At 40.1% G+C, this 16,742-nt stretch overlaps 1 protein-coding gene across 1 annotated transcript; it reads left to right on the top strand.

The window, feature by feature from the left end:
* Positions 1–4,366: 4,366 nt before the first annotated feature.
* On the top strand, positions 4,367–6,106 carry LOC311508334 (uncharacterized protein). Its single transcript, XM_084573043.1, has 2 exons — positions 4,367–4,473; positions 4,960–6,106. The coding sequence occupies exon 2, from the start codon at positions 4,969–4,971 to the stop codon at positions 5,848–5,850; it is 882 nt and encodes a 293-aa protein (XP_084429169.1). The 5' UTR covers positions 4,367–4,473; positions 4,960–4,968; the 3' UTR covers positions 5,851–6,106.
* Positions 6,107–16,742: the final 10,636 nt, after the last annotated feature.

The raw sequence follows: 16,742 nt of genomic DNA, 5'->3' as shown, positions 1-16,742 counted from the left end.
TTGAATCTTTTCTCCACCAGCTGTAATTCTGTTAGTATGGTTGTTAATGAAGTCACTACTACTGATCAACAGATCACATGACGTATACCTCAATAGACTTAGATGTTAAAGCAGCTTCTAAACCATGTGAACTGACTGAGAGAAAAACTTCCATATCAAGACCTAGCTCCATTATCTCAAATACCTCATAGTACTATATAATCCCCACACATCACCTTGATCTCAAAGTGGAGGCTTACTTGTGGTTCTTAGAGTTTCTTTCTGATAAAGCTGATAGTTAGGGCCGGCACAGGTGACACTGATCCATCACTTTAGTCATGCTGCTATAGGCCTAGGCTGCTGGGGGACTTCCCATCATGTGCTGATCACCTGTCCTCTAACTTCTTCTCTCTTACTACTCGTGCATTGTGTGAAACTATTGTATACCATGTTAATAGCTGTGTGTCTCTCTCTCCATCTCCTCTTATATTCAGTCATTGTAGCAGATAACTCACCTGTGATAGAACTACTGCTGTCACTAGTTTTATTTATATTCATCAGTCTCTCATGTGACATCATCAGCTATATCTGGTTCTAGTATCACCATCAGATTCTACATGAACGCTTTAGTCAGATGGATCTATGACAGATGGATGGTTATCTCCTCTTCTTGTGTCTTATCTGTCTCTACCCGGCCTCAAGCAGATGTGTCCCTCCATATCAGCTGGTTCTTCCTGTTAAAAGGGAGTGTTTCTTAGTGCTTGTTCTGGGGGGTTCAGGCAGGGTTTTGTAAACAATCTGGAGCTTCTTGTCTTCTTGACGCAGATGGATCCTGGACTTCCTGACGAACAGACCACAGAAGGTACAGATCGGCATCTCTAACTCCACCACACTGAACCTGAGCACTGGGATCCCCCAAGGACGTGTCCTCAGCCCTCTGCAGGTGCACCATTGAGAGTATCCGGTGGTTTTGGAGCACCCGCACACAAACCAGCAGTTTCAGGGACAGTTTCTACACACAAGCCATCAGGCTACTGAACTGCCACACATACACGCACACATGCACAATCTCACTTTATCCTGTTTTTATATATGTAGTTATGTAGTTGAACGTGTGTGTCTACACCCATCTCCGTGCTTTAACGTCCTTGTTCTACAGAACCTGTCACCTGAATCAAATAGACAGTTTCCTGCAATCGCAATCGCCACACTGCCACCCTCAGGTGGAGACGTGCATGCCAGAAGCGGCAGCACAGAGAGTCTCGGCTCTGATTTAGTCTATATTTTTATTTTTATTTTATTGTATTTCTCTATCGGTGTACATTACACTTATAGGCTATTGCTTACCTTGTGTGCAAACTACTGTTTACTGTAGTACTTATATATTTTTTACTACTGGCTGCAGGTACAACAATACATTAGACTGTGCATTGTACTATGTATAACTGTGCATGGGACAAATAAAACCTACCTATCTACCTATCTACCTATCTATCTACCTATCTATCTATCTACCTACATATCTATCTATCTATCTATCTATCTACCTACATATCCATCTATCCATCCATCTATCTATCTATCTCTATCTATAACAACGATGAATAAACTCCGCTAGCTTAATGCTAACGTACAATGCGAAACACCATAGACAGGCTAACGGAACTAGCATCGCCATAGCGGCGGCAACACCAAACTCTTTTGAATGTATTCTCTCCGTGGCATCAACAAACAGTTGTATAATTATTCTCTCTGTGTCATCAAAGTATGTTAAAACAGCCTCACCAATCATTACAAGTTTAACCAACACACACACACACACACACTGACATTCAGCCAGCAGAGAGAAATGATTTGGCTCCATCTGCTGGACAAAGCAGCGAACTATGTGTGCACTGATGATGAAATGAGGGAGAAAGAGCAACTTTTCACTTTCACTACCATAAAAGGCCCTAAAGTTTAACGAAAACTCACAATCTTCGCAGGGAGTGATCATGAAAATCATAAGTATGTCCTGATAACATCTGAAGACAATAAAAATCATCCCGACAGGAATGGCAGCTCATACAACAGACCCTATTTAAATCAGACATTTCCTGCCCACAATAGGTGGCGCTACAATAATTGCATGAATATTGACATATGGATGTGTTCAGTTAGGGACCAGTAACAATGCTGTAAAGTTTCATGCACTTTGGACTGAATTAAAGCATGTTTAAAGCACGTTTAATGCAACTTCCTGTTTCATGGCGGGTCAAAAAAACTGTCAGGGGCCATTAGACCCACGCCACTTCGACGAAAAGTATATGCGCCTATTTTAGTTTTTGTTCATCGAGATTCCAACTACCTAATTCCATAGTTTTGAAGTCAATCTGATAAAATTTAATACCTCATTTACAATCTCTAAGAAACGTTGTTTTTGTCCAATTTTCACAAATTTTCACACTTTTAATCAAAATAGCACACTTCCTGTTGGGTTTAGAATATGGCTCCAAGAGACTTTTTTGTGCGTCCCGGGATGTTACATATATGTGACATATTTCCAGATTTTTAGACGCAACGGGCTTCAGGGGCTGGTCCGTAGAAATTTTGTAGGTGGCGCTACTGAGCCATTTTGCCACGCCCGTGCTCGAGGCCCTGATACATTACAATTTTCGGGCAAACGAATCTTTCTGCCAATTTTCAGGACTTTTCGTGCATGTTTAGGCATGCGTAGGATTTTCTAAAGTTCCTGAAAAATAATAATAATAAGAAGAAACAGTACGAAAACAATAGGGTCCTTGCACTTCGTGCTCGGGCCCTAACTATGAGTGACAGCAGTAGTTCTATCACAGGTGAGTTATCTGCTACAATGATGGAATATAAGAGGAACCATAGACTGGTTGGAGAATGATGCACTCAGGTAGGAGTGGATAACTGCTGGAGGCCATGAAGACTGGACAGGTTGATGAGGACAACAGATGTAGTACACTTTCTCTCCATCTTTCATTGTGTCTCATTTAAAATGTGTTTGTGAATTAAACCAAGGAGCCTCCTCTGGTTCATCACCTTCTTCTTCAGAGAGTTGAACTCAATAAAGCTGCAGTGATATCTACAAGATAATCAACTAGTGTAGGAGCAACATGTCCTCCATCATATTACCACATACAGTAAGAAAACTATACAGCCATAAACATTATGATAATATTGTGCAGGTCTCCCTTGTGGTGATTCATCAGAGAATGGACATGGGCCTTCTGAGGGTGTCCTGTGGTGTCTGGCAACAGGATGTTGTTAGTGGGGGGCCTTTGAGGGGAGGGGTCTCTGTGGATCATCCCACAGATACTTGATCAGTTTGGGATCTAGTGAATTTGGAGGCCAGGTCAACACCTTGTGCTGTTCTTCATGTTTTTTTTGTTTGTTTGTTTTTTTTCGTTGTTCCTAAAGTGTTTTTGTGTGTGTGTCAGGCTGCATCCTGGACTTTTTTGTCAGAAACCTGTTGTTGTGAAATCACCTCCCTTATCATTCAATCCTTTAATCCAACCACATCCTCGTTCCTCACAACCAGGAAACTGAGTCTTTGGCTCCTGCTCAGGGAAGATGTTGAGAAGCCTGGACTGTTGACAAAAGGAAGTTCATCTCTATGATTGATGATGTAGATTCTGACTGAACATCTGTAGCCTCAGCACAAATGGAGACTCCTCGAAATGTGGAAGTCAGGCCAATTAGTCTACCTTGAATAAATGACTGTATGTTTATCTGTGTGCTCAGAGGTTTTATGGAATATCTGCATGATTAAGCAGACATTCCTAATATAGTGTTCACTTTAGAAGCTGCATCATGGAGTCATGGCTGGTTTTAGACTCCATCACCTCCTAGAAGACAGAAACAAGTGGGATGTGGAGATAATGAGAAGTTAAATGTCATCCAGAAAACACTGAAGAGATGTTGGTCCAACAAGGACACTGTAACATCATCAACATGTGTTTCATCAGCTGGCCTTTAGTTCCAACTCATCCATTCACTCAAAGAGATTCTAGTCTCAGGTGTGTGGATCTCTTCATGCTCATTGGACACATGAATGAAAGTGTCACCTGAGTAGCTCTCATTTCTCTGACATCCTCACAAGCCTTTTTATCTCAAAGTGAAACGTTTCAGAACATTATTGAACACTTGATGAGTTGTGTTGTGCAGCTAAATTTTGTCTCTGGACTTTTGTGTCAGTTACACATCTTGCTGTTGTGAAATCACCTCCTTTCAATGTGGGCGGATCACACACACACACAAACGCACACACACACACACACACACACACACCCACGCACACACACACACACACACACATACACACACACACACACACTTTTACATCCTAGTCCTACAGAACCAGGAACCAGGTGTTTTCCCAGCATTCACTCTGTTCTCTATATAAAGAGCAGATCTGATTCTGTGGTTCTAAACAGCAGCATTGAGCCGAGCAACTGATTCAAACAGCCAATCACTGTCTGCAGACACGTAAGTGTTCAGCTACTTTCTGATCATCTTTAGTGTCTCTTCATCTTATTTTGGTTTAACATGTCTTCATCCAGTTAGACTGCAGATCTACAGCTGTCTGAATATGATTCAGAATCATTTCAAGGCTCGTCTTTTTACGTCTTCATCAATATTTTCAGGATCTGAATCAAGTTATTTTCACATTCCAGTATCAAACTAGTTATGATGTGATTATTGACCTAAAGCTTCATGTTGACAGCAACAGCTTCCAGGTTTTACTAAATGTATTTTTGATATTTTGAATTTAAAGGTGGTGTGGCTTTGTTTAAATTTGTTTGATCATTGTTCCGTCTCGAAGAAGTGATTTATTTTTTCTGTACGAGTAAATTTCAGTGTTTCTATTTTAATCTAATCATGTCTAGTTCGTTTTTTCATGATTTCACTCTGAAGAAGCCGTTGACATCACTGTGTGTTCACTAATGAATCCTTTCACTTTATTTGATGCAGGAAATCAAAATGGTCGCCTACATCACTGACCTTCAAGTGTCTCTGAATGAAACTGACGAGAGTCAGCTCCGTGAACAAGGCTTCAAGAAAATTGATGTTGATCTGAACAAAGGAGTTGGAGGAAACAAAATCTACCTTTGGTACAAAACAGGAAGCTGTGGCCTAATCACCAGGATTCAGTTTTCATTTGCTCCAGCAATGGCTAAGGGTCTGAACGACAACGGTTACACCAAGATCAACAAAGATCTCAATGCTGGAGCATGTGGAGACCACATCTACCTGTGGTTCTACAAAGGTGAAACAGAGTACGATGTTCCCATTGTGGACATTGAAGTCTCAGCAAAAGATGAAGCCCAGAAGTTTAAATTCGGCTGGGAGAGACTGGCCTGTGATCTGAACCGTGATGCTGGAGGAAAAATGATCTACCTGTGGGTGAAGAGAGAGAAAGAAACGTACATCTGTGACTTTGATGCCACTGAGGGTTTTGAAGGAGATGAAGACTACTTCAAGAATGGGTACATCCGAGTGGATGAAGACACCAACAGAGGTCCAGGAGGAGCCAACATCTTCATCTGGTACCGTCAGACCACTGACAGTCAGAAGGCCATCAGAGATGTGAAAGTCTCCATCAGTGATGAAGAATATGACAGGTTTCAAAACCAGGGCTATCAACCAGTGAACAAGAATCTCAACAAAGGCAACGGAGGAAACCCGGTGTTCCTGTGGTACAAGAAAGATCCCAAGTGTGACAACCCCATCAGAGATTTCACTCTGATCGTTGGCAGCGGTTTCATTGAGCCATTCAAGAAGGCCGGGGTCGATGTCATCGAAAAAAGCCTCAATTCAGGAAACTGCAGCTGCTTTAACTTGTACCTGTGTTATTATCGCTGAGAGTTGTCATGGTAACAGAGCTGAGCATGCTCAATGAGGAGAAACAGAATCAAACATATTCCTGTTGAATCAGTTTGGTGGTGGATTTCTTTGTTTGATGAAATTAGATGATTTAAATCACATAGATCCTACAAACAATCAAATGAATCAAAATGTTTAATGTGTTCTTGAATGACTCTGTATCACTTTATTCTGATAATTCTCTGCTTTAATAAAGTTTCTCCAGCATCTCAAACATCTTTGACTTGTTTTTCATAGACCATGAAGAAGAGCTTCAAATAAGAAAATAGAACTAAATACATGAGTTGATGATTTACTAGATGTTCAGGGTGAATTAATAGATGATGAAAGGATGGATGGAGCCATTAATCAAGTATTAATGATAGAATGGAAAAATAAAACAACCGCTAGAAAGAAATACTCTTATTGTCCTAATACCACCATGAGGCCCTGCAGTCTTTTTATGACTCTTGTGAACTTTTAAGATATTTGCTAAAGTGTGTCAGAGAGCTTGTTTGGATTATTGCTGGTGGGATTTGATGGTTGCACTCCACAACTATTAAATATAAATGTTTCTATGAAGCTTAAAGCTGTCAGTCTATTAGGTACACTGAGATAAATGTAATACAGAAATAAATCCTACCTTCATGAAGCTTATAATGTTTAGTCAGCTTTAAAAAATCGTTAAGGGAAATTAGCTGCACCAGTTTCTGGTTATTAGCATAACAAGCAAGTTTTTTCAGGAGGAGTTCCTATTTAAACCTCAGACTTCCCACCAGTCCCCCAGAACTGAAGAAGCTACTCGGATGAGTGGTGAAATGTCTTCTGAAAAAACTCTACAAGTCCAGTTGCCTTTTTTGGATATACCATGACCTGGATGACTGAGAACCTTCACAGACACCACATCATAAAGTAACAGACTGTGTTTATGTCTGTCCTCTGTGTTGTGCTGCTTCTTGGAGATCAATCCAGAAAAAGAAATTTTGTCTACACTCCCTGGCCATTTCATTAGGTACACCAGTGTGACCAGTCTTTCTCTAAATCTTTCAGAGAAGACGTTCAAATTCACTCAGTCTTTATTTCTGAGGGACAAACTAAAAATCACTCCTCATGAGGCAAAAACATGATAAGGAAATCAATGACTAAAGTAAGACAAAGTCGAGGAAAAACCCTAATTCCAGGTTAAAAAAATAAATAAATAAATAAACAAAATTAAATAAGGAACATAACAAATGCTCAAGGAAAACTATGACCTGGTCAGAACAAGGCTGAGATGGAGCTGGTTCCACTGAATAGGACAGGACGAACTGTCAAAGGACTGAGGGAGACACAGGCAATATATACATGCTGGGGTAATTAGGCACAGGTGAAAACAATCAGGACTTGGAAGACAATCACAAGGACAAGCTAACTATAACACAAAAGGACAGTTTTGTTAATTAAATAAAAGCAGAGATAACAGAAAAATAAAACATGATGCAAAACATGAGAAGCTTTACTTCCTCAGTACGACACAATCTTGTCTTCATGAAGGTTCTGGTGTTCAGTATTACTTTCTATTAAACTGAGACAGCTGTTGATTCAACTGTGTTTTTATTTTGTAGCACTATTGAACAGAAACGTGTTCCTATTATTTTGACATTGTAGTCAGCGGGCTAGGCTAAATAACAGAAACACTTTTGTGGTTAATTCAGTCCAGTTTAACAGCACCACAAACTCCATCCTCAAATATGATCATCCAGTTGACTCACCACCTTTCTGACTCTTTCTACATCAACTCAACATTATTTAGATTAGAACTACTTCACTAGCGTACCTAATAAACTGGACTATTGTACCTAATAAACTGGTCTTTGTTCATCATTCCTGGGGAGTATGGTCTGAGACTTAAACTTTATGATAAGTTTATGGCAACACCTGCTGGTCAGTCCTTGTAGCTTCAGTCTGCGATTTGTGTCCTTTAATACAGTTTTTTACAACCGCTATGACCCGTTGTTCAATACTTTTAACGCTTTTTCAAAACTCTTCACACAGTTACCACAACATCAGCCTGTGTGGGCTATACAATTAACACAATTCTTATTATTTTGACACAAAATACACGTTTAAAATTACTTTTAACTCCTTTTACACACAAGCTCAATCAAGACCAAAACAGTAGATGTTAACTGGTGAATTTTCAATTGCTTTCACACGGTTTGTCAAAACAGAAAACCTCATGTTCAGAACTAATGGATTGAAGATTACATTGATCACAGTTGATTCCCGTCTCACCCAGCTCAGGTGCTGGGCTTTTTTCAATCACATCACCAATCACATCACCTATATTTACTGTATAGGCGGATCTTGTGAGGGAAAAGAACAAAAGATAAGACAAGGGACAAGGTGGAGGACTTGCAAAAAACAAGTGAGAAAAATGCCTAGAGGTAGAGGTAGAGGGAGAGTTAGAATGCGTGGTGGGGTTCAAAGAAGGGCCAGAGATAGGGTGACAGATGAAATATGAGCTACCATCATCGACCATGTAATCAACCATGGGTTGTTACATAGAGAGGCTGGAGAACGTGTCCAGCCAAATCTCAGCCGGAGCACAGTGGCATCCATTGTCCGGATTTTTCGAGCAACCGACAGGTAGATTACAGTATTCACTGTATTGTATAAGGGCCTTTCCTACTGAACAGTGTAACATGAATTACAGTAACTGTATTCTTCTGGCCCCTACAGTAATGTATAACTTTGTTCCTCTAAGGGTTCAATGTTTACGTCCTTCAGGGGGCAGGGGCAGGCTTCTAAATGAAGAACAGGAGCTTGCCATTGTCAACATGGTGATTGCTGACAATGAAATAAAACTGAAAGAAATTCGGGCCAATATTTTACAAGACAACCTTGTCTTTGAAAACATCAGAGCAATCAGCCTTACATCTTTTTCTCGGACTCTGGCTAAACACAGAACCTGATGAAGCAACTTCATAAAGTCCCTTTTGAAAGGAACAGTGTTCGCATCAAGGAACTCCGTCACCAATATGTCCAGGTAAGGTTATTACTGTAAATCCAAAATGCACTGTACTAATTGTGCGTTTTGCAGTAAACTACTATGACCCTATATACGTTAAGTACTCTAAATCATTTACATACATTTTGTTTGATTGCTTACAGAGAGTCATGGAGTTGGAGACCAATCAAGTCCCACATAACACAATATACATTGATGAGGCTGGCTTCAACTTGGCCAAAAAACGTAGGCGGGGCAGAAACATCATTGGTAAAAGAGCCACGGTTGCTGCGCCAGGCCAGGGAGGAGCCAACATCACCATGTGTGCAGCAATATCTAACAATGGTGTGCTCCTGCATAAAAGTCAAATTGGCCCCTACAACACCGAACGCCTTCTCCAGTTTTTAGAAGAGCTGTATGGTAGACTGGTACCTGAGGGGGAAAGGGGAAAGGGTGAGTTGGGGGGGTAACTTGCTAACATATGTGATCACCTGGGACAATGTGGCATTCCACCATGCACATGCAGTCACAGCTTGGTTTGATGCCCATCCCATAATGATGTCCCTTTTCCTTGCCCCTTACTCCCCTTTCCTCAACCCAATAGAGGAGTTTTTTTCAACCTGGAGGTGGAAAGTATTCGATCACCATCCACATGACCAAATGTCCCTCCTGGATGCAATGGCTGCTGCATGCCAGGACATCACAGCTGACAACTGCCAGGGCTGGATAAGGCATGCAAAAAGATACTTCCCAAGATGCCTGGCCAGAGAAGACATCAGGTGTGATGTCGATGAAAATATGTGGCCCAATGCTGACGACCGAGCAGATTAGCTTTTTTTTTCTTCCTCTTTTACAGTGATTTCTTCTGCTCCTTTTTCTTTTTGTGTATTTGACAATACAGTAATGAATGACAGCTAAATGCTGATTTTTTTTCCCTCTTTACTCTACTGTAAGTCATTTTCATTTGCAATACAGTAAAGTGTTTACCGCAAATCCTGTCATTTACTGTCTTCTTCTTTCATAAACATTCTGCAAAGCTGCTCGGACATGGGTCGTTCACTTTTTGTACTGAGTGTTGTACAAAAAAAGGAACAAAATTCATGCCCAACAAATGAAAAATGAAGAACATCATCACAAACATTAATTTACATGTATGATCAATACAATAATCTGTTGATTGTAAAATAAAAAGGAAAAAAGTAGATTTGACGCATGCAAAGTGATTCAGTTTGTGTTATTCCATCAGTTGTCAGTGTTTTTTATGACACTGTGCTGTGACTGACTAAATGTTTCTGTTGGAAGACAACGTGTGTCAGTGCTTTGGTAGATTTGGTGAACTGTGTTAGTGTATTATTGTATTTTGGAAGTGTGTGTCTGTGTTTAGTTACACTGCGTGATTTTGAGCATGAAATTAACTGTTTGGGGAATTGTGTGTTTCAGGTGTGATGTGTGTTAACAGTTTTGAAAAAGTGTTTAAGGTTCTGACAATCGGGTCAAAGCGGTTGTAAAAAACTGTAATCTGAGACATCAATATGGGGACGGCAGCGCCCCCTGCTGACTGAACCCAGCTGCACAGGAGCTCAAATCAAACACACATTCAGTGGATCAGTTTCACTTCTGACTTTAATCGAGTAGTGGTTTTAGGCACAAGGCAGCATTTTTTCATGACACAAGGGGGGCGGCACGAGCACTTGGAAAAAAAATAAATGAATAATTCTGCACCGCTACCTGGTTTTCTATTATCTGTCATATCTGTGTAGGGAATTGGCAAATTGTCGCCCCCTGCTGCTGAGAAGGTGCCGTGCACAGAAGCTGTGTGTGAGAAAGGGACAGGGGAGGGGGACAGTTTACCTCTGGGTCTCTCTCAAATTGAACAGATAAAAGAGCTAAAGTCAGTCACACCTTGACTTTCTTCCATATAACGCACATTTCATTCATAATATTATAAATACAGGCCCATAATTTCTGCACGTTTTTGTATTAGTGAATTATGTGAAATGGCCAAATAAAAATATGTAATACAAAACGATTATGTGGTCACCAAGGCGAATTGGTTTAGTCTTGAGTTCTGGTCAAACACCAGATCTAATTTCACCTTAAGATTATGCTTTGTATCAAAAGTGTTTCAAGTTCAGTTATTATTTATTTCCATCACGTTGGGTCCTGTAATTAATTCATATCTGTAGGTAGTGTCAAAGATGAACATTTGCTACAACTCTATTTCGTGTCAAACATAGTTTAACCAGTCATAACTAAAAGTGTACCAAGCATAGAATTGGAGGCAGTAACCAAGGAGCTAATTGTTCCTCCATGAAGATTAATATAGCGTCTAATGACAGACATTTAGCATGTAAGGGCATGTTCATTTAAATTTGCAATTCATGGATGTTTTGTATAAGAGTTATATTATTGTAGTCTACGGTCTTTTGAGGTCAGTTTCAAATGCAATTTCAGGGGCACTTCTAAAATATTTTGGAGCATCCTTTGCCACTGGTCAGGATGAGCCACCCACCTCACCTGCTAGACAAGACCTGCCATCTACCTACCTATGTTGGAGCAGGAGATTGGGTCGGGGTCTCACCTGGGGAGTAATTCAATGTAGAACCACCACTGGGTAACTGAAAATGGATTCTATGGAAGGAGGACGTGAAATCATGTGGTTGGATCAGATCATTATCTAGCATCCACACCTCAATATGTTCACTTTGTTCATCTGCTGTAACTGACTGCATCATGGAGTCATGGCTGGTTTTAGACTCTACCACCTCCTAAAAGACAGAAACAAGTGGCATGTGGAGATAATAGGAAGTTAAATGTCGTCCAGAAAACACTGAAGAGATGTTGGTCCAACAAGGACACTGTAACATCATCAACATGTGTTTCATCAGCTGGCCTTTAGTTCCAACTCATCCTTTCACTCAAAGAGACTCTAGTCTCAGGTGTATGGATCTCTTCATGCTCAATGGACACATGAATGAAAGTGTCCCCTGAGTAGCTCTCATTTCTCTGACATCCTCACAAGCCTTTTTACCTGGACTCAGAGTGAAACGTTTCAGTTATTAAACACATGGACAAATGAACACGATGAGTTGTGTTGTGCAGCTGAAGTTTGTCTCTAGACTTTTGTGTCACAATCATCTTGTTGTTGTGAAATCACCTCAAGTCACTTCTTGTTTTGAATACATGAATGAAGAAAGGACTAACATATCATTCAATTATTAATCCAACCAAATCCTAATTCCTCAGAACCTGGACTGTTGACACCACGAAGGGCATCTCCATGATTAATCATGTTGGCTAACAGCATTGTTGGTCATGCAACAAGACAACGAGCCCAAGAACACAAGTGGTTTTCACTTTGATTTTCAGGGGGGCTCTGAATTTAGCTCGATGTAGGTTGATCATATTTTTTTAATATCCTTCTTTATTGCATATAGATATGCTAGTATAGTTTTTACTTTTTATATATTTCTACCTCTCTACACTTCTTTATTTTTACCCTTTTACTGTGACTCCTTCTGTCTCTGTAATGATGCTACTGGAAGGAAGGATACTTTATTTATCTTAATTCTTATACTTAATTCAGTCTGCAGTAGCATCATTACACAGACAGCCAGGAGTTGTTATCTATCTATATATATAAAAAACACAAAAACTGAATTATTTTCCATATTTTCCATGATTAGAGTCTTGGATATGTCAAAGACTAGCAATAAAACTGATTTGATTACATTAGTATTTTAACGTAGTGCCAGATACTCCCTCGGGACACCTTCATGCTACATAGTTTGACAAACATGTCAAAAAGATATCTAAAACAATAAAAAACAATTTAAATTGCTTTAAACTAATTTGACATTATATACCAATCAAAGCAGCACAGCTTTATATGCATGCCATGATTTTCTCTCATATGTCATATTATGCTACAGTGTGGAGTCAGGCCTCTCCAACTACAACTAAGCTAATTGCATCTTTGTATAATCAAACCTTAAAAATAATGGCTAAGAAACCAATAAAGTGGCATCACTGTCACATTTTGAAGGAATATAAATTGCTTAGTTTTGACAATTTCCTAATATTTTCGTCTGTCAAACTGGTTTTTAAGTGTTTACAGAACTTGGCACCAGATGTGTTGTGCCGTCTTTTTAGCAGACAAAATAGTGAAAGGATCACTAGGGGTACGGCAAGTGGTAACTGTAAAATATCACGCCGTAAAACCTCCTTTGGACAATCAGCCTTCTCCATAAAGGGCTCCCAGATGTGGAATTCACTACCGACTGAAATAAAACTAACCCGAGACATTAAAATTTTTAATGCAAATGTTAAAGTCTGGCTGAAACAAAATCAGAGCTGTATGCACTTTTAAAGGTTCATGACTTGGTATGATTTCAGATGTATTGTACATTTTATTGTATTATGTAGTTTTGATGTCTTTCTTCTTGTTTTCTTTTTTCTTTTAAAAGCCTAACTAGGGACGGGAGTTGGAAACCCCCTTGATTTCTCTGGTCTGTCTCAGTTTACCCTGAAGCTGGGGTAAAGTGAGACACAAGACCACGTTTTTAAAAACAATCATATTTTCACTGCCCTTCATCCTGAATACATTCTGATAATTTCCATTGATAGGAAACATCCTGAATTAATGGAAAATGTGTACATTTTACTGATATATCATTTTAGCTCGCTTAGAGGGGAGCAAATGTAAAAATTAGGGCCGGGACTCGATTAAAAAAATTAATCTAATTAATTAGAGGCTTTGTAATTAATTAATCGAAATTAATCGCATTTTAATCGCATATAAATATTTGACCTGAGAACAGTGAGAAGTAATTTTTTTCATATGGATTTTTAGTATACCATTGAATAATGACTAAATTTCCCATCCACGGGGCCAACCAAAGCGGTCTCATCAGCTTCTTCTTTCATGTTCACTGTGGTTTGTTGTTGTCTGAAGTAATGAACAGTGTTGCCAACTCCTCAGGAAAGGAAAGTAGCTATTGGCTGTCCTAAAAGTCGCTAGAAGTCGCTAAATGACGTCATCGGCTAATTTGCATAATTTACCTTTTGGATGTAATTGTGATGGACGCTGTATTATTAACGCGCCTCCTTTATCCGGGCTTGGTATTGGCAAAATGACTCTAAAGAGACGCTCTGGCACAGTAACTTAAGTTTTTTTTTTTGTTTTTTTTTTTTAGTTTTCTTAAGTTTGGTTTAGTTTCTAGCCTACAAGTCACAGGCACAGAAGAACATGAGCATTTTTTGCCATAACTAGAATATTTTTAACATTTTTTGAACAAACGGTTTTTACTTGACAAAATTAACAATCTAAATGGATTATTATTTTATTATTTATTTTAGTGTGACAGTGAAGAAACATTTACATCCCGCTCTGTAAACCAGGGCGCGATCAGCGGCAGCTTTGCGCATGCGTCATTCGTTTGCAGTCTGGACGCGGTGGCGTGGTTCTCCCTCTCTGCTCTGACCGCTGCTGCGCGGGGCTACTGTGAGACTGACCGCCTGTGAGCGCTTTGGGACGGGAGAGGGGCTCACGGCAGCACCCGCTGCTTGTTGAGGACACTGGTAATGAACGCTAGTTGGTGCTCCAGTATAATCGGTCCGCCGAAACTCATCCAGTGAGAAACGTTCCGCGGTGCAAAAATAAGTGTGATTAAAATGCGTTAAAAAAAATTAACGCGTTATTTTTGTGTAATTAATTAATCTTAATTAACGCGTTAAAGTCCCGGCCCTAGTAAAAATGTCTCACTTTACCCCGTTCTCCCCTACTACACATCAGATGCCACAGTGATGGAGCGCTTCGGGTGGAGATAAAACAATTTTGCATCTGGTGGACACTTGGAGATGTACTTTTTAAAACTTTTTACTGGACACAGAGGATCCCCAGGCCTGGCGAACATGAAGGCTCGTAGGTTTTCCTTGTGTGGGTCGTTCGGATCTTTATGTTTTTTTTGTCTGAGGATTATGAGCTAAGCTGACGTATTCAACGCCATGCTCGTCTCTTTGGATGATAAAAGATGTCATGGTCAGCTCTCGGCTCCCCTCCCTGACACGCCGAGCAAAACACAGCTGGATGTCAAACCATACCTTTCTGACGAGGCCGAGGGGCGTATCGGGAGACAGCGCAGGTGAACATCTGATTCTTTGAAGATCCGACTCAGTGATGAGAGGACGGTGGAAGCTGGTGTCCTTCCCACTCTTTCTGTAACGCTTCAGTATCGCCTTTAAAAACCGCATTACTGGTCTTGAACACAGTGTCACTAATGATGTTGACGTCACTTAAATGGCGGTTAATACCGGCTCTCAGACTCCTCAAACTGGCAACACTGTATTCTCCTCCTTCCTTGGTCGACTGGACAGACGCAGAAAACAGTCGCAAAACGTCGTTGAGAGTAGCGGCAGTGTAGCTTTCAAAGTTGATGTCCACGTTTTTGTCAGCCAGGAAGTTTTAACTGCCCATTTCGTGGTTTTCTTTGTGTTTATCTCGTCCTTGTCATCCTCTAATTCGTTCAATTCCTCCGGTGTCACCTCCTTGTGTCGCTTCTCCTTTTTCTTTTCATATTCTCTTCTCTCTTTTTCTTCTGCTGCATCCCAGTCTTCAAAGTTGTCAAACTCTATGTTGCCATGGTTACCATCTTTGCGTTTGAGCCAGCGCAATAATTTAGCAACTGTCATCAGGCAATTTGACGGAACGTCTTTCCTAGGTGTACATTAACACTTTTTAACTTACACCCTCCAGCCAATCAGAATCGAGTATTCACCCAGACCATGGTATAAATAGTACTATGAGGTCTTTGAAATAATGGAGCTAGGCCTTGTTGTAGAACTAATACTGCAACTGTGATACGGAATAATATGTTTTACATAATTTCCATTTTCCATTAAAAAAAAAATAAAAATGGGCGTGATTTGTACCAAAGTCTAGAACCGGCTGGAACGTCTCAGCGACATGACAATGATATATTTAAAATGGCATTTCAAAACACATTTCTCCTTTAACAAATATTACAACCTCTGATGAAACATGGACTATGACAGATTTTCATAACTCACCTCTTCTGCAACCCTTTGACGATCCTCTGAACCGAGTATTCAACGCCTCTTTGCTGGCAGAGAGTCACTGCTTTGCTCACCCATGGGATGGAGAGAACTTCTGTGAAGGACAAGGAGAATTCATAGTAATAATTAAACAAGGGAGAGAGAGATAATGATGAAAAAAGTAAATAATGATCATATTATTAACAGGATTACTTATTACCTGATCTTTTGTATGTCCGGTTCGAACTGCTGGATGCTCCCTTTGATGTGGACTGAGTCTATGTTCCTCTTCTGGAGCTCGGCATAGAGGAGGTCCACATGTTGCATCTGCCTGGATTGATAAAACAAAAAAAAGACTGTTTTGAGCTCCTTTTAATATTTGCTTCCTTGCCACAGACAGCATGCAGTCCAGGAGCTCATTTTGTACAGTTTTTGAAGTACCCTTAAAAACAGTGGCATTCTCAATGTGTTCTTCGAAAGCTCCATCCAGAAAGGCAACAGAATCCACCAACCCACGAAATATCCCAGCGTTAACAGAGCTCTCACTCTCATCGTGGCCATGCAACCAGTCTGACGCGACAAGTTCCAAAGCTCAAAAATCATTTATGTTTAACAATAAAATATAGCAGAATACAAAAATAAACTTCAAACTAAAATCAATCTAAGAAGCTCACAGTTAGCTTAGCTTGTCCTAGACGGGGTCGGTCAGAAAATCTGTGTTACCTCTACACCTGACCGTCTCGTAATAAGAGAACACACGCGTGTCACATGCCTATATTGTACTCCACCTAGTGGTTTAACAACTAAATGTACTTTACAATAATTAATTAAATGATATTCCTATGCAACT

The sequence above is a fragment of the Chelon labrosus genome (assembly GCF_963514085.1).
Source record: "Chelon labrosus genome assembly, chromosome: 2".
Classification (NCBI taxonomy): Eukaryota; Metazoa; Chordata; class Actinopteri; order Mugiliformes; family Mugilidae; genus Chelon; species Chelon labrosus.
The sequence above is the reverse complement of the archived record's forward strand: the minus strand, read 5'-3'. Positions and strand labels throughout refer to the sequence as shown.